The 18,953-nt window shown below is 41.8% G+C and overlaps 1 protein-coding gene across 7 annotated transcripts in view; it reads left to right on the top strand.

Moving 5' to 3' along the window:
* DOCK3 (dedicator of cytokinesis 3) overlaps nucleotides 1-18,953 on the top strand; it is a 682,827-nt gene that overhangs the window by 532,174 nt on the left and 131,700 nt on the right. For all 7 annotated transcript variants that reach the window (XM_017497238.2, XM_017497162.2, XM_017497072.2 and 4 more), the window contains 5 exons: nucleotides 13,939-14,063; nucleotides 15,560-15,722; nucleotides 16,243-16,349; nucleotides 16,918-17,089; nucleotides 17,760-17,857. In XM_017497238.2, the coding sequence (XP_017352727.1) occupies nucleotides 13,939-14,063; nucleotides 15,560-15,722; nucleotides 16,243-16,349; nucleotides 16,918-17,089; nucleotides 17,760-17,857 (665 nt within the window). The remainder of the gene's footprint in view (nucleotides 1-13,938; nucleotides 14,064-15,559; nucleotides 15,723-16,242; nucleotides 16,350-16,917; nucleotides 17,090-17,759; nucleotides 17,858-18,953) is intronic.

The following is an 18,953-nucleotide window of genomic DNA, read 5'->3' as shown; positions in this document are numbered from 1 at the left end:
AAATTGGGAATGCATTGACCTTCAACTGTGGTCCCAGTAGGTCAATATCAGGTTCACGTTTCCTAATTAGGCAGACGTGGGTAGGGCTGGAAAACTGAATCCAGATAGGGCATCAGAGCCAAGGGGACTATTGGGAGTGAAGAAGGGGTAGAGACATGGTTCAGATGGATGGTGGGTGGTCTGATAACCAGAGAAGATGCAAATAAGGAGAAGGAGATTAGAAAAGGCAAATGTCTGGTTGTCTGGGTAGATTCTAGGACGAGTGGACCTACCCTCTCAGTTGAGTTTTTTGTTTGTTAGTGCCCAAGCTCTGATAAGGGACAGACTGCCTCCTCAAGTGGCTCCCTGACCCCCATATATCCTGACTGGGAGACACCTCCCAGTAGGGGCTGACAGACACCTCATACAAGAGAGCTCTGGCTGGCACCTGGCAGGTACCCTTCTGGGACAAAGTTACCAGAGGAAGGGACAGGCAGCAATCTTTGCTATTCTGCAGCCCCCACTGGTGATTCCCAGGCAAGCAGGGTCTGGAGTGGACCTCCAGCAAACTCCAACAGACCTGCAGCAGCCTGACTGTTAGAAGGAAAACTAACAAACAGAAAGAAATAGTTTCAACATCAACAGAAAGGACTTCCACTCAGAGACCCCATCCAAAGGTCACCAGCTTCAAAGACCAAAGGTAGATAAATCCACAAAGACGGGAAGAAACCAGCACAAAAAGGCTGAAATCTCCAAAAACCAGAATGCCTCTTCTTGTCCAAGGGATTACAACTCCTCACCAGCAAGAGAACAAAACTGGATGGAGAATGAGTTTGACAAATTAACAGAAGCAGGCTCTAGAAGGTGGGTAATAACAAACTTCTCTGAGCTCAAGGAGCATGTTCTAACCCAATGCAAGGAAGCTAAGAACCTTGAAAAAAGTTTAGATGAAATGCTAGCTAGAATAACCAGTGTAGGTAAGAACATAAACAGCTTGATGGAGCTGAAAAACACCAAACGAGAACTTCGTGAATCACACACAAGTTTCAATAGCTGAATCGATCAAGTGGAAGAAAGGATAGCAGAGATTAAAGATCAACTCAATGAAATAAAGTGAGAAGGCAAGATGAGAGAAAAAAGTGAAAAGAAATGAACAAAGCCTCCAAGATATATGGGATTATGTGAAAATACCAAATCTACATTTGATCGGTGTACCTGAACGTGATGGGGAGAATGGAACCAAGCTGGAAAATACTCTTCAGGATATTATGCAGGAGAATTTTCCCAACCTGGCAAGGCAGGCCAACATTCAAATTGAGGAAATACAGAGAACACCACAAAGATATTCCTCATGAAGAGCAACCCCAAGACACATAATCATCAGATTCACCAGGGTTGAAATGAAGGAAAAAATGCTAAGGGCAGTCAGAGAGAAAGGTTTGGATACCCACAAAGGGAAGCCCATCAGACTCACAGCAGATCTCTCAGCAGAAACCCTGTAAGCCAGAAGGGGGTCAATATTCAACATCCTTAAAGAAAAAAATTTTTGGCTGGGTGTGGTGGCTCATGCCTGTAATCCCAGCACTTTGGGAGACTGAGGCGAGCAGATCATGAGGTCAGGAGATCAAGATCATCCTAGCCAACATAGTGAAACACCATCTCTACTAAAAATACAAAAAAATAGCCGGGTGTAGTGGCACATGCCTGTAATCTCCAGCTACTCAGGAGGCTGAGGCAGGAAGTGGAGGTTGCAGTGAGCTGAGATCATGCCACAGCAGTCCAGCCTGGGCAATAGAGCAAGACTCCGTCTTGAAAAAGAAAAAAAATTTCAACCCAGAATTTCATATTCAGTCAAACTAAGCTTCATAAGCAGTGGAGAAATAAAATCCTTTACGAACAAGCAAATGCTGAGAGATTTTGTCACCACCAGGCCTGCCTTAAAAGAGCTCCTGAAGGAAGCACTAAACATGGAAAGGAACAACCAGTACCAGCCACTGCAAAAACATATCAAATTGTAAAGACCATCAACACTGTGAAGAAACTATATCAACTAATGGGCAAAACAACCAGCTAGCATCAAAATGGCAGGATCGAATTCACCGATAGCAATATTAACCTTAAATGTAAACTGGCTAAATGCCCCAATCAAAAGACACAGACTGGCAAATTGGATAAAGAGTCAAGACACATCAGTGTGCTGTATTCAGGAGACCCATCTCATTTGTTTGTTTGTTTTGAGACAGACTCTCACTCTGTTGCCCATAATGGAGTGCAGTGGCATGATCTTGGCTCACTGCAAACTCCACCCACTAGGTTCAAGTGATTCTCCTGCCTCAGCCTCCCAAGTAGCTGGGACTACATGTTTATACCACCACACCTGGCTAATTTTTGTAATTTTTGTAGAGATAGGGTTTCACCACTTTGGCCAGGCTGGTCTTGAACTCCTGACCTCAGGCGACCCAGTACTGGCATATTGGTCTTGAAATCCTGACCTCAGCCTCCCAAAGTGCTGGGATTACAGGCTTGAGCCACTGTGCCTGGCCTCAGTTGAATTTTAATGCTCTATTAAAAGCTTATTTGCTTTTGTTGTTAATGGCCAGGCCCCGCCAGGCTAGACCAAACTGATGATGATCACTTTAAATATCACTTATTTGGAGTTCTTCATGGTGGTTCACTAAATTCTCTCATCGAAATCATTTGCCAGCACATACACAAAGGGTTGGGTAGCCTGGGCATAGAAGTCTATGTGATGGGTTCCAGCTGCCGTCCAACTTTCCAGGCTATGCCCAGATTTATTTTCTGTCACCTTCATTCTCTCTCCACAGAGAACAAAGCCTCCAAGTAGATGGGAGGCATATATATAAATGCAGAGCAAGCTGCTATGCACAGCCCTCCTCTTCTACTCAGGTACACAGGAGAGTCTTTTGGATGGGAAACATAGGATAGTAGATCAATTATATTTTTCTCTAAATGCTAGGGAGACTTCATGCTTATGAAAGCTGTTGTAGGGGTAATGACCACCACAGGATGCTTCTACCTTCCTGTTATGACATGCTTCTTAGCTCTTTCTGTGCTGGTAATTAGGAAAAGAGCCCAAGCATAGTCAGGCTTCTTGATTATGGAAAAAAAAAAGTTACCAAAATTGAAAAAGAATAAATTGTTACCAAAATTGACCTGGTAATCTTTTAAAAATTAGATATCTGGGCTCATGTGGTGGAGTATATTCCAAAAGATATACTTAAAGTACTTCCTTTCTCTTAAGAACTTTGCTAAGATTTGGTTATTAGCTTCCAGATAGTCTTCACATACTCATCGGATTAAAACCAAGTGATCAGAGACTAGAAAGGAACAAGCTTCAGTCAGAAATGTATTTCAGCAAAATTTGATTTCAAGTTACATTATTGAAACCTCATCTGTGGAAAAAAAAATCTTTTTAGGGTACTCTACATCTCTTCATATCATTGGCACACAGCTGGACATGACTGTGGAAATATGCAATTTCAAGCATTGGTGAAGCAAGCTGAGGTTAAGCGTTTTCCCTCCCGTGGTCAACTAAGGGACCATCATATGATTTTCCCCACAAGGCAGAAATACGGGTATTCCTGGCAGGCCCAGGGTGGGGCTCTGAGCCTGCTTTTGAAGTACTAAGTGCTATAGCTGAAAGTAAGGACTGATTCATAGGCAGAGCAGCCCTTTTGCATAATCTGCCCCCTCTTCCACCCTTTCTCTTCCTGAGGAAAGAACTTTGCACCGATGACCACTCTCAGAGTTGTGGGCGGTTAACAACTGGCATTCCCCCTAAATATGCCCCAATATACTGTCAGAATAGGTTTTCAGTCCCTGGGCAAAGTGATAGGACTGTACCTGCAGGTCCTATTGGAGCAACAGAAAAAGTATGCAAGAATGTTTTACACTGTGGTTTAAAAACATTTATAGGAATGTTTTACATTCCCTATCTTGGGAAACAGTGACTGTGTTAAGAAGCCCTTTGGGGAGTCTTTCTCAAACCCTGGCCACACCTCTACCTGTAGCTAGGCTACTTGAGTTGCAGCAGTCCCTCAGCTCTCACAGTGCTGGTGTGACCAAGTTACAAGAAATTGCAACTTCATCTTCTTGACCCATGAACATGTGGAGAAATAACAAGGAAAGAAATGTCAGTAACTGTGACCATGACAGTGTGATAAGTCTGATAAAGTAAACTGAAAAATTAGAAGTATTCATAAACTGTTATCCTTATTTTAAAACTATCCAGCATTTGGCAGAAGCTATCAAACACTCATGGAAAGGTCTTTTTTTTTTTGGTCAGGGTGGCCCAGATAGGTCTTTGTCAAAGCATAGTGGCAGAGCTGTAAGGGAGAGTTCAGACAGACTCTAGCCACACCAGTAACTGACATGCAATTTCTAAAAAGATCTTTTTGGCATTCTACCATTGCTTTCCATGAGAGTGTACATACATAACATAGGGACGCTGTGAGCATGAGATATTCTGCTCTGCCATAACTGAGGCCATGACTACACATGAGTTCTGCTCATGACCCATGGTAATGAGCAAGAGGCAACAGTGATATTGCTGGTGTTCTGGGAGCCAACCCAGGAAATGCCATCTTAGATTATAGAAGAACAAATAAATATGGGAAATTTAGCCTTTTTTTAAAAAACTGAACATTTGTTGATCACCGTATTTCTGTGGATACTTTTTCTTTCCTTCTAAACTCATTTTAGTAAAGTACAAAAGCTAAAATAACTCTATGGCACATTTTTAGTTTTTTCCTAGATTTTTTTTTTAAGAAGATGGGCAAGAAAGACAAGGACAAGTGTTACAGGTAAACAAACTGATGTTAACATTGTTTCCTGTGACTCCTGTGTCAGAATTAACTATGATAAAACTTTAAAGAAAGCCATTAGCCAAAGAGTATAACCTGAAAGGAATGATTTAAAACCTCTAGCAGCTCAGGTCAGGCGCAGTGGCTCATGTCTGTAATCCCAGCACTTTGGGAGGCCAAGGCAGGCAGATCACTTGAGGTCAGGAATTTAAGACCAGCCTGCCCAACATGGTGAAACCCCATCTCTATTAAAAACACAAAAATTAGCCGGGTGCAGTGGTGCACACCTGTAATCCCAGCTACTCAGGAGACTGAGGCAGGAGAATCGCTTGAACCTGAGAGGTGGAGGTTGCAGTTTGCCAAGATGGCACCACTGCCATCCAGCCTGGGTGACAGAGAGAGACCATTTCTCAAAAAATAAAATAAAATAAAACGTCTCACTCAGCTGGGCATGGTGGCTCACGCCTGTAATCCTAGAACTTTGGGAGGCCAAGGCAGGCAGATCACCTGAGGCCAGACTTTCAAGTCCAGCCTGGCCAGTATGGTGAGACCCCATCTCTAAAAATATACAAAAATTAACCGGGCATGGTGGCACACACCTGTAGTCCCAGATATTCGGGAGGCTGACGCATGAGAATTGCTTGGACCCGGGAGGTGGAAGTTGAAGTAAGCCAAAATTGCACCACTGCCCTCCAGCCCGTGTGACAGAGCAGACTTTGTCTCAAAAACAAAAACAAAACAAAAAACCTCTTGCCCAAGAAGGGACTGTACCCTTCTTCAGACCATGCCTAAACCAGCAGAGATGTGCCACCACCTGCTATGGCTCTCTTTCTTTGCTTTCCTGGAAAGTCTGTACCCTGTAGTCAGTGGAAATAAAGGGCTTTGTCATGGTTCTTTGGGTAGTACAATGGTTTAACCTGTTTTCTAAGCCTTGAATTTCTAAGGTTATCATTGACTGTAGGTGATATGAGCCAAATTTCATATTAAATGGTCTTCTGTCTTGTCATCAGAAGCCCATCTATGATTTATTATGTTGTTCTAACAGACGACTAAGGTTTTTCCTAAAGCAGTGGTTCTCTAACCTTAGTGTGCTTCAGAATCACTGGCAAGGCCTATAAAACACAGATTTCTGGCCCACCCCAAGAGTTTCCAATTCAGTAGGATTGTAGTGGGACCCAGCAATTTGCATCTCTTACAAGCTCTCAAGTGATGGTGATGCTGCTGGTCTGGGATCCCCTTTGAGAACCGTGTCCTAGAAAGTTCTCTGCTTATGGATGTTTTTCCCCTTCTTGATTCCCTTTTCTCAATTACTGCTCCCCTCTGGATTGCCCTGAACATATCTATTAGAAGACAGCTATGCAGGCACAGCATCCTTTTAGAGGACCCTCTAACTCTTGCCCTTGTGCTCTGTCCTTTTCTTTGACTCCTGACAAAAAATGTGCATGTTTCATCACTGGCCTTCAAGTGATGTTTCTTTCTTTTCCTGTTTGTCTTAATTGTTCTTGTTTTTCTCTGTGCTGTTCCTTCATTTTCGCCCCATTCTTTCTGATGCAGAGATGAAGATAGTTGGGTGTAAGTTCTCTTTTGTGTGTTCTGTCTGCTTATTGCCTGCTTTGTTCTCATCTTCATTTGTTTCATGGAATGTTGCAATACTGGGGTGGGGCATCATATACATATCAATAATCCTCATCAGCCTCACCTTCTTGGGTAACTGACAAGACATAAAAAGAAAAGCTACCAGCCCGTCAATAACACTGTGTATTACTTTGAGTATTCACTTAAGATCTGAAGAAATTTGGGACATATTGGAATGTTTAGAAAATCTTAGCAAGCTTAAGGTGTATAGATACAGGAAAAGATTTTTTATGAGACTGATCAGTTACATTCATTGAAAAGAAAAGGAATCATGCTTACTCCAAGCCACAAGGAATCAGAACGGCAGAAAGCTTCTCTTTTTGGCTTTCTTGGGACACACTTCTCATAAAAAGACAAACAGAAACATGGTTTTTGGAAGAAAGCTTTCCTCAAGGGGAGTAATGACATTATTTACCACAAGTGGGTTAATAGCACTGGTCAATCTGAGTGTCAGATGAGGCTATGGCATTGTATCTAAGGAATGCTTTAAGAATAAGCCCATCTAGTCCCAAAAGAGGTTGGAAGATCATCACATCCCTGACCCAAGAAAGGAAAAACTGTATATAGCGATGTCACACTATGCCCATACCTCTCATCCTGTTAGAGCAAAGAGCATCACTGACTTTGTTGCAGTAGAAACCAGAAGTATGACACCAAAGACATGATGAGAAAAAGAAAGAATCCTTTTTTGGGTACTCTAAAGAACTCCTCTCAAGAGTCTTTTTTTTTTTTTCTTTTGGCCTCTTCCTCAAGAAAATAAGAACTCCTCCATTGGTCACATACCTAAAACCGTCCAGGTTGAATGGTAGCTAACATCTCTAACATCTCTACATTTCCATGTATACTCTTAGGAGACTTCCTTCTCTTCTTCCAAGAGATAGGCTTGGTCTCATTCCGATTATACTGAAAGAAAGTCAGTTCTCATCTTACATGATCTTATGGAAGAGGCCAGACATGGTGGCTCATGCCTGTAATCGCAGCACTTTGGGAGGCCGAGGCAGACAGATCACTGAGGTCATCCTAGCCAACATAGTGAAACCCCATCTCTACTAAAAATACAAATTTAGCCAGGTGTGGTGGCGGGTGCCAGTAATCCCAGCTACTCAGGAGGCTGAGGTAGGAGAATAGCTTTAACCCAGGAGGCAGAGGTTGTAGTGAGCCAAGATTGCACCACTACACTACAGCCTGGACAACAGAGCAAGACTCCATCTCAAAAATATATATATATTATTGTACTTGAACCCAGAGCCGCCTCCATATGAAGTGTGAGTAATTTATACAGAAGGAATGTGAATATAATAAAGAAGCCAAGTCAGATTTTGACTGGCCAAACTTGTTTGGGCCTTCCCAGATTATTTCTGCTGGGATGGAATTCCATATAGGCTAGCACTAATAAAACATTTGGCCCCGAATTCCAAGTAGTGCTTGAGATTCTCTTGCTGACAAATGTTCTGATGCCTGGCTGGACTTCAGAGGTTGGGATACCTCTGAGATTGCTCTCAAAAGAAACTTGAAAACACATCATGAACTGTCTTTCTCCAGAGTCACTAGTATGCAGGTCTTCAGGGGGTCAGACCGGTCTGTCACAGTGCTCCCTAATCTATCCCCCTAAGATTTCTGGTGGCCGAACAGCACTGTTTACTCTTAAGACCACACACACCATAAGGATCTCAGAGTATTCAGGCCAATCCCTATCATAATAAGATAGCCTCAGGTTCATTACCTTGCTTTGTCCCAGTAGCTGTTTAGGCACACAGGAATCTGTATTTTTGATGTGCAGTTGCAGTGTAGTGCAGCTGTTCTACACGCATAAACATCCAAGCCAGGTATCAGTAAACTATAGCCTATGAGCCAAATTCAGCCAACAGTCTATTTTTGTACTTCTTGCTAGCTAAGAATTTTTTTTACATTTTAAAAGTGTTGTAAAAAGAAAGAATACCTGCCAGACACATATGTAGCCCACAGAACCTAAAATATTTATTATTTAGTCTTTTACAGAAAAGGTTTGTTAACTTCTAGAAACTTAAGTGCCCAATTTCCTGAGTGCAGCTGTACCAACAGATCCTGTGAGACTGTGAAAGGGGCAGATATTTTATTCTGAGGCCCTTTTATAAGAAAAAACTCAAATCATTCCACTTCATTCAAGAAACTCTGTTGGATGTCACCCAAGCACTAAGCACTCAATGTAAGGCATTACTGATGCTGTAAGGTGCTCTGCCAACCTTAGGAAGCAGGGGGCACTTAACAAAGTGAGTCAGGGCTGCCCAAGGTCCTTCCTTCCTAAAAAGGAGACCCATCATCAGGGCTACTCTCAGAAATACCTACTCCTACTTCTTGCAGAAGAGACTCGCCCTCTCAGCACTCCTCCATGCTGCCTAAGAGCTTCCCAGTCCCCCACCCCTAACCAAACTCCATCAGTGTCCTCCCAGCAGACCTCCTAGTGTTAAACAATGAAGAACATCAGGATCACTTGGCGATTTTTTAAAAAATAGATGTACACAAGACCCACTGGAATCTCAAGGTGTGAATGCTAGAAATCTGTTTTCAACTAGTTCCCCAGGTGGTTCGAATACAACCAGCCAGGCTGTGGTCTGCAAACTAACATCGAAAACCACTGCTCCAGCTTTCTCTTTCTCATCTTCATTGTAATGTGCCTGCCCTCATGCCTCTCTCTCCTGATAATATTTCCTGGAAGTTGGTGCCAAAGTTTACAGGAGCCTCTCGGAAACAGAGCCTTAACCCAAAGGCATAATCCGACTGATAGGTTTTATGAACTTATAACATGCAATAGGGACAGCTAAAGAGCCGGGGAACTATGGAAGGCTATCTGTAAGGCAGGCAGACAGGTAGGCCTGGGTCATTAGATCCCTGAAGCTTTTCACAGTTGCTTCTGCTTATGTTTTCTTCTAGTTCCAAGAGAATTAGTGGAGAGCTTGATTGAAATGATCCCCCAGAGAGATTTTGACAGGAAGCCTCTCCCTCTCAGCAACATTAATTTTCACAAATTGCCATTCTTGAAATTGAAACCATAATTGCATAATTGCAACCCATAAGCCCAATAACCTAATACCTAACCTGGCTGAGAGTAGTTCTAGAATAGTCTAGGCAGGTCTGTTCTCCAAATAAAGAGCAGCTAAAGACCTGACGAAAATAAACTACTGCAGTCTGTAACTCAGAGGGTACAATTACTTGTGTTGATAAATTTTCTCAGCTAGATGACCACCAAGGGCATTCTGTTTTTTTAAAAAATGAAAACTATAGGAATATATAACTTAATTCTTCCATTTTGAAACTGGCATTTTACCTTAAAATGCCCTGCCCAGAAACCGTGAGCATACTCTGTATAATCAACACAGATCAAATTCTTTCATTAATAACCTCCAAGACATTGTCTAATTTTATTTGTTTATTTTTAAAAGTGTCTCGCTCTGTCAGCTAGATTTAAGTATACTGGCAGGATCATAACTCATTGCAGCCTCAAACTCCTGGGCTCAAGCAATACTCCCTTCTTAGCTTCCTGACTAGCTAGGACTATAGGTGCACACTGCCATGTTTAGCTAATTAAAAAAAAATTTTTTTTGTAGAGCCTCACTGTGTTGCCCAGCTAGTCTAGAACTCTTAGCCTCAAACAGTCTCCCCACTTCAGCCTCTTTATAATCCAAAGCAGGGATTACAGAGATGAGCTACCATGCCCAGCTCCTAGTTTTCTATTAGTATTCTATATACATATAAAACTAGGAAAATTTGAAAATGTTTCATTTGAAGGACATGTTATTGGTTAACCTGTATATAGAGCCACAGAGATTAAAAATGTTTGTACAACCTAGAATAATGTTCCTGGTAGCCAATAGGAGCTTTTAAAAAGCCACATAGATTATTTTGAGAATGACTTCCAGAGAGTTCAAACCAGGGTGATATTTAAACCAGGCACCTATTCTTTTTTTTTCTTTCTTAAACAGAAATTGTAACCATTTATTTGATTCAGATTTTTTTTTAATACTTTAAGTTCTGGGGTACACGTGCAGATCTTGCAGGACTGTTTATAGGTACACGCATGCCATGGTGGTTTGCTATCTCCGTGCCCCTGTCACCTACATCAGGCATTTCTCCCAATGTTATCCCTCCCCAGCCCCCACTGTCCCTCCCCTAGTCGCCCACCCCCCAACAGACCTCAGTGTGTGATGTTCCCCTCCCTGTGCCCATGTGCCCTCATTGTTCAACGCCCGCCTATGAGTGAGAACATGCGGCCAAGCACCTATTCTTAGATTAAGCAAACAAAAGCCAAAATAGACAAATGGGACCTAATCAAACTCCACAGCTTCTGCACAGCAAAAGAAACAATCATTAGAGTGAATCGGCAACCAACAGAATGGGAAAAAATTTTTGCAGTTTACCCATCTGACAAAGGGCTGATATCCAGAATTTACAAAGAACTAAAACAGATTTACAAGAAAAAAACTAACAAGCCCATTCAAAAGTGGGCAAAGGATATGAACAGACACTTTACAAAAGAAGATATACATGAGGCCAACAAACATAGGAAAAAATGCTTATCATCACTGGTCATCAGAGAAATGCAAATCAAAACAACGTTGAGATACCATCTCACGCCAGTTAGAATGGCGATCATTAAAAAATCTGGAGACAACAGATGCTGGAGAGGATGTGGAGAAATAGGAACACTTTTACACTGTTGGTGGGAGTGTAAATTAGTTCAACCATTGTGGAAGACAGTGTGGCGATTCCTCAAGGACCTAGAAATAGAAATTCCATTTGACCCAGCAATCCCATTACTGGGTATATATCCAAAGGATTACAGATCGTTCTACTATAAGGACACGTGTACACGAATGTTCGTTGCAGCACTGTTTACAATAGCAAAGACCTGGAACCAACCCAAATGCCCATCGACGATAGACTGGATAGGGAAAATGTGGCACATATACACCATGGAATATTATGCAGCCATCAAAAACAATGAGTTTGGGTCCTTTGTAGGGACATGGATGAACCTGGAAACCATCATTCTCAGCAAACTGACAGAAGAGCAGAAGATCAAACACCGCATGTTCTCACTCATAGGCGGGTGTTGAACAATGAGAACACATGGACACAGGGAGGGGAGCACTACACACTGGGGTCAGTTGGGGGGAAATAGGGGAGGGACGGTGGGGGGTGGGGAGCTGGGGAGAGATAGCAAGGGGAGAAATGCCAGAGGTAGGTGATGGGGAGGAAGGCAGCAAATCACACTGCCACGTGTGTACCTATGCAACAATTTTGCATGTTCTTCGCATGTACCCCAAAACCTAAAATGCAATAAAATAAATAAATGGGATAAATAAATAAATAAAAATTTAAAAAAATAAAATTTTCTAAACTATTTGACTCAGAAAAGGATAAAAATTTAAAAATTAATTTAAAAATTCTAGACTATTCACTTTGTGCTAATTTAAATTTAAGTATTACTTAAATTCCATAGAAAAACTAATGTGCAATTAAGACTTTTCTAAGAAGCCTGTTTCAATTGTTTAAAATTCAGGTATAGCTAACTCTGATTTGTCCCACTGTAATAGCAATAACCTGACTTTAAAGGAGAAAGTTAAAATGAAGAAAAATAGCAATGAGCCATAGTAAAGTTCTCAGTTAAGTTTGGATGTTAACTTTCAGGACTGACTTTATTCAGCCTCTGTCCTGACAGTAGCAAACTGATAAATTTGAGCTCCCTTTCTTGTTCTACCTGTCTTCCCCACCCAAACCTACCCTGTACACCTGAGCACTCTAAATAGTATACTAGGAGGCCCCAAGCAGCAACGTCCAAAGGAAGTGGACTAAGATTCTAGACTCATTAGAATTCAAAGCAGCGGCACTTCCTAACCCAAGGGTCTGTGTAGATGTGGTCCTCCAGGCTATCCCACATATGCAACAGTGGCATTTTGATATGATTTTCAAGATACATTTTCTTCTTCCTTCATGGTAACATCAAGGTTGCTTGTTTGGGAAAGAAGATGGCTTTCACACATTAGGGAAAGATCTCAGGGCTCTCGAAGAATGGTTAATTGCTTGTCATGACTTTTCTTCCCCACTTTACCATAGTATTTTAAGAACCTTCATTATGCAGCCAAATAACCATGATTTCAAGACGTTGTACCTCGGTTAGGAGAATGACCTGAATAATGGAAGGAATAGTCACAAAGACCCCTGAAATCCTCAAACATGTGCTAGTCCTGGTCTATTCCTGTTTCATGCATGAGAGAAACTCAGATGCTTCCATTATTAGAGAGGTAGTCAGTGCAAAAAAGAGAGCATTGTCATTTATCTCTGACCAAACCAGAAAGCCCACATGCTAACCAAAAGCAAACCCTGCCTCTATCATTGTGATTCCAAATAATAACATATTTAAATGTACCAGTTTTTCAAAGAACTGAAGTAGAAAAAATACCTGGTTTCTGAACTGGCATGTTTTGCAAGTTGTTTCATTATTTCTCATTTGGTTTCTTCAGGCTGCTAACACATTTTCACTTTGGTCTTTCCTATTTTCCTTTGCCATTTTCTTCTTTTGAAGTTTGTTGCTCCCACAGCTTTTACTATTTTTTTTTTTTGAAAGTCAAAAGCCCTTCTTTTGTTCATGTGAATAAAACTGGTTATTTTCAAGATTTAGGATCTTAGAGCAGCCTAAATACACTCTTATACATGAACAGGCAACACTGCCTCCCCTCGACCATCACCCTAAAAAGGCAGATGTAACTTGGGTCATTTTAGACTTGAAGTTTGAGCTTCTCCTCCCTAGTGTTGAACAACAGAGATAGGCAAAATGGGCTGGAGTCAGAGCACAGGGAAGCAAAAGAGCACAACATGTTGCCTCATTGCCTTACTACCTATGCTTCTGAAAAGTGATCTCCCAGCACACTTGCAAACAAAAAGAAGAAAAAGCGACAAGTAGTCCAGTGACCTCTACCTGTCACTCCAGCAGGGAATGAGATTTGGAACAAAGTCTCCAAATCTTTGGAAGGAAAAGTAGTGTATTCTCCAGTCAGACTCAGAGAGGATGGGGATTGCAAAAAGAAAGCATATAAAAAGTATAAATCTATCAAAGAGAAACCCTTCTTGAGGGAAAAGAAGAAGGATTAGTAGTTAAGACATAGGCATGTTAAAATGTTATTCCTGTTGATTCTAGAATCTTCCCTCTTTGGGAGGCTTAGATTACAGCCATTCTCCTGGAGGGAGATAGACTGAATAGTCTGAGCGTCTACAATCTGAAAGATTCTCCACCCTTGACAGGGTGTGGTGAACATCTTTAGAATTCGGACTTAGAGAATACATGACTAACCAACCTAAGTGCTGCTGCACTGATAATGGTAAAATGTCCATCATTATTAACCAAGCTTGGAATGCCCTGAGCGCCCACCCACCCCAGAAGATCCAAATGCTAGCCTAGTTCTCTGTGAAAATGGGGCAGTATGGCTTCTGGAGTCATAAGGATGTGGCATTTCTTTCCCCGCAGGTGATATCCGCAATGACCTGTACCTAACCCTGGAGAAGGGAGATTTCGAGAGAGGAGGAAAGAGTGTACAAAAGAATATTGAAGTGACCATGTATGTGCTTTATGCAGATGGAGAAATCTTGAAGGTAAGGCTTGCCAGTCAGTCAATTGGGATGGAGGATAATCCTATGATAATTCTCTGTGGACTTTATCCAGAGGCCCATTCTCTTCAAGTAGGATTAAAATCACCCCATCTGTCTTTTTCTTTGCCTTTTTCTTTCTTTAGGAAACCCTAAAGTGAGCTTTGATAATGACTTCCAGTGTTGTACAGCCATTGCAGAAATTTTTCCTAGTATCTGACCTGAATCCCTCTTGCTCCATTTTAGACCTATTCCCTCTAGTTCTGTCCTACATGTTGCCTCTCCTGCCATTCCACCTAGCATAGAGCTGCCTACTTTTGGTAACTTGTTAGGTCCCATTCTGCCTTTTTATTCTTGAGCTAATACAGAAAGTTATATTTACACTTTGGTCAAAGATAGAACTTAGTCACTTCCTGGTACCAAGTTATAGGACAAAGAACAGCAGACTCAGGCCCTGGACGATTAAAGGCAATGTAGTACAAGTATCCTCTGTTATTCTCCACTGAAAGTGAAGACTTGGAGTGCTGTTTTCCTGTTGCACATGAGTTTTCTCTTCAGTCATGTCATGGTAAAGTCTGCGGTGAATAACACAGCATCATTTGCCTCCCACTTGGTAGAAGGCAAGTCAGTGTTGTGCAAACCTTGCTTCTGTGTGTTGGCCGCCACCCTGTGAGATAGAACAGGAATGATCATTCCCATTTGACAGAAAAAGATAAAATTAGTCAAAATGATTTCCCAAATCAGGACAGAAATAGAGGAGAATGTTGAAATAATAGTAGAAACAATGATTTGTGTGCCATTTAAAAAACTCAAGAACCTAAGTCTGTTCACTATTTGCAAGGAGAGCGCCAGTGACAGGAGAATGGTCAGCTGATCACATCACCCCTGTGTGGACTGGGACCTACTCCTGAGTATGTGGCCCAAAGCTTCCTGTTGTCCAGACAAGGGCATGAGCAGTACTGAGACTGCATCTTCATGGCAATATTTGGGAGATGGGTTAAGTTAAATCTGGCCTAACTTGTTCACATCCAAAGAAAATCACCCAGGAGTGACCTAAAATGCCAGTCCAAGTGTAGGACTCAGGACAATTAGAAAACAGGCTCTCTCCACTTTGTAATTTAATTTTTTTTCTGATCTGGTAAAATGTTACATACAGTTGAGTTCTCTCATGCAGCTTGTTGTTTCTCTCCTTAGTGAGAATGAAGAGCCTACCTTAGTGATTTAATGCACCACCCTGCTTCTCTCCCGTTTTGTTGAGGAGTACGTGTAGTTACTTTCACCCCAAAGAAAACAAGGAGAATCGTGACTGCTGATTTCATATACCATCTACATAACTGCTTCAAAAGTATTGAATTTAAGTAAAATGCATTTTCTCATCTCATAGATTTTGCTTAGTGCAAAAGTTAGACCTTTAAACAATAGAAAGAAAAGTGTCCTAGTGACACAGAAATCCAGACATTCCTACCAGGAAGATGACATCTTATTTTGTTTCTTTTTTCCAGGATTGCATCAGCTTAGGTTCAGGAGAGCCAAATAGGAGTTCCTACCACTCCTTTGTCCTCTACCACAGTAATAGTCCTCGCTGGGGAGAAATTATCAAATTGCCCATCCCCATTGACCGGTTCCGGGGCTCCCACCTGCGCTTCGAGTTCAGACATTGTTCTAGTAAGTTAGATTTCCCCCCACATTCCCTTGAGAATATTAATATAACTCTCTCCTCTCTGGAACAGAATTAAGTGGATCCTTATTATTTGGGCAAGAAAATGAGGAGTTGGGAATAAACGGATATTCAGAGATGGGATGTCACCAGAGGCTATTTTTGGGATGGTAAAAGCAGTGATTCAAAACCATAGAGTCTTGTCTTGGCCCTTCCTAGTGTCTGAGATTATTATCCATTGTCATTCTTCTTTGAATATCCCTTTGTACCATGATTAAACTGCTTATTAAAGAGACCCTGGTCATCAAGACCAGCAATTTAGTTTCTTTTTGGGTCTAGGTAGCCTATATGCTGTGAATATGAATAGAAGCTCATTTTGGTATATTTCTTATCATTCCTGCAGTCAGGTTTCCACCTAGTTAATGAAAGAGGTGAGACACAAGAGCGTAGGTGCTAAGCACAAGGAGAATTTCAATGAGGAAGCAGAGTGGAAGGCAAGAAACAACTAATACTTGGCTCTGATTGCAGCAAAGGACAAAGGGGAAAAGAAACTCTTTGGCTTTGCCTTCTCACCCCTGATGCGTGACGATGGCACCACTCTCTCAGATGATATTCACGAGCTTTATGTGTACAAGGTATGAGGCCTGGCTGTCTTTCATCCCCACCCCTCACCCCTCACTGAGGCCACTCTCTCACATGGTTCTCAGTTAGGTGGTTTTCACTGGGCAGGCCAAAGGACCCAGGGAAGTGCACTGGTGGGTGACATTGGGACATCTGTGGGCAGGTCTTCTAAGAGCAGCGGCCTTCCTCCCACAAGTAATGCCAACAAGTTCTTTGTTTTCTACTTCTCACTTACTGGATGGAAATCCATTACCAACCCCTTATTGCCATTGCGGTCTTGTTTAGTATATTCTTAGGCCTGCTGTTTGACATCATGGTACTGTCAGCTGTCACAGCATAGCTGCCACCCAAGATTACCTGCACATCTGGTGGCAACCACATTGCCCCACCATATTCTGTTTAAAAGGCACATCAGCTGTTCTAGGGAGTTTCTGAATAGAAAGCACTCTTCCAAGAGTACCTGAAGCCCAACATTCAGCCTTAGGAAGATGAGAGCAAATATCAGCCCAGAAATTCCCTAGAACCTGGTTTTTGCATGTTGCATGGCTCAGGGGACTTTTTTTTCTCCATTTTTGCCTACAGTGTGATGAGAATAGCACATTTAATAACCATGCTCTGTACCTCGGCCTGCCCTGCTGCAAAGAGGACTACAATGGCTGTCCTAATATCCCTTCTAGCCTCATCTTCCAGCGCAGCACCAAAGAATCTTTCTTCATCTCCACTCAGCTCTCCTCTACCAAACTCACGCAGAATGGTAGGTGATAGTGCCTGCAGGGTGGTGTCCTCCACCTTCCTCCGTTGTTCACTCCACATTACTAGTGCATGTGAAGAGAGGCAGAAATCGTTCCTTTTTCATGCCATAATAATGGGCTTCTTTTCATTTGAAGTTGAAGGAATCACTCAGCAACAGCAGCCTACAAGGTTCCCCACGGTTTTAGTAGCTTCACAGTACACATCATAGATGTGTCTTTGGCCTTGATCTCAGTCTGTGTTGATGCTTGCAGCTAATTCTGTCCCTCTAGATTCCACCTGTCCTTGACTGGGAGAGTCTGGACCTTGCATGACCTCAGAATAGCCAGGGTCAGGCGAGGTGCAGTGGCTCATGCCTGTAATCCCAGCACTTTGGGAGGCTGAAGTGGGCGGACCACTTGAGGTCAGGAGTTTGAGACCAGCCTGGCCAACCTGGTGAAACACCGTCTCTACTAAAAATACAAAAATTAGCTGGACATCATGGTGCATGCCTGTAATCCCAGCTACTCAAGAGGCTGAATCAAGAGAATCACATGAATTTGGGAGATTGAGGTTGCAGTGAGCCGAGAATACACAGCTGCACTCCAGCCTTGGCCATAGAGTGAGACTCTGTTTCAAAAAAAGAAAAAAAGAAGAGTAGCCAGGGTTCATCATCTTTTGGGCTTGCTTTCTAGTGGACCTCCTAGCTCTGCTGAAGTGGAAGGCCTTCCCAGACCGGATCATGGACGTACTAGGGCGGCTACGGCACGTCAGTGGGGAGGAAATTGTTAAGGTATGTCTTCCACATAATTTAATCATACTGAATGACGAAGAATCTGGGCAGAAGACCCTACTTCATTCATCATGAATTTTGCCAGTAACCCTCTGAGACTGTTTCATCAGAGTGTTGTTGTTGTTGTTTGTTAGCTTCCTTTTTCTCTTTTTGAATACTTATACTTTTAACTGACAAATAGTAATTTTTTATCTTTATGGGATACAATGTGACATTTTAACAATGTAGACTATATGTTCACAATGCAGAATGATTGAATCAGGCTAATTAGCAATATATCAACTCACGTTCTTATCATTCTTATCATTTTTGTGGTGAAAATATTTAAAATCTACTCTTAGCAATTTTGAAATACACAATGCATTTATTATATCACCATACTGTGCAATAGATCACTAAAGCTTTTTGTTTTTCCCATCTAACTGATACATTGTACCCTTTGAACAACGTCTCCCCTTTCTCTAGCCACAACCTTTCCTCAGCCTCTGGTATTCCTCATTGTATTTTCTATTTCTATATGTTCGATTTTTTATATTCAGCATATAAGTATAATCGTGTGGTCTTTCGGTGCCTGACTGACTTCACTTAGCTTAATGTCCTCCAGTTCTATCCATGTTGTCGCAAATGACAGGATCTCTCTTTGTAAGGCTGAATAGCATCCCATCGTGTATATGTGCCATGTTTTCTTTTTTTATTTTATATTTTCAACTTTTATTTTAGATTTAGTGTGTACATGTGCAGGTTTGTTACATAGATATATTACATGATGCTGAGGTTTGAGATATGAATAATCCCATCACTGAAATAGTGAGCATAGTACCTAACAGTTTTTCAACCCTTGCCCCCATCCCTCCCCACTCTAGTAGTCCGCAGTGTCTACTGTTACCATTTTTATGTCCATTAGTACCTAATGTTTAGCTCCCACATAAAAGTGAGAACATGCAGTATTTGGTTTTCTGTTCCTGCTAGTTTCTGTAATGGCCTCCAGCTGCATCCATGTTACCGCAAAAGATATGATTTTCTTCTTTTTTATCTGCATGGTATTCCATGGTATATATGTACCACATTTTCCTTTTTTTTTTTTTTTTTTTTTTTT

This window comes from Cebus imitator, unplaced genomic scaffold (assembly GCF_001604975.1).
Source record: "Cebus imitator isolate Cc_AM_T3 unplaced genomic scaffold, Cebus_imitator-1.0 Scaffold0, whole genome shotgun sequence".
Classification (NCBI taxonomy): Eukaryota; Metazoa; Chordata; class Mammalia; order Primates; family Cebidae; genus Cebus; species Cebus imitator.
This window is presented reverse-complemented; position numbering and strand designations above follow the sequence as displayed.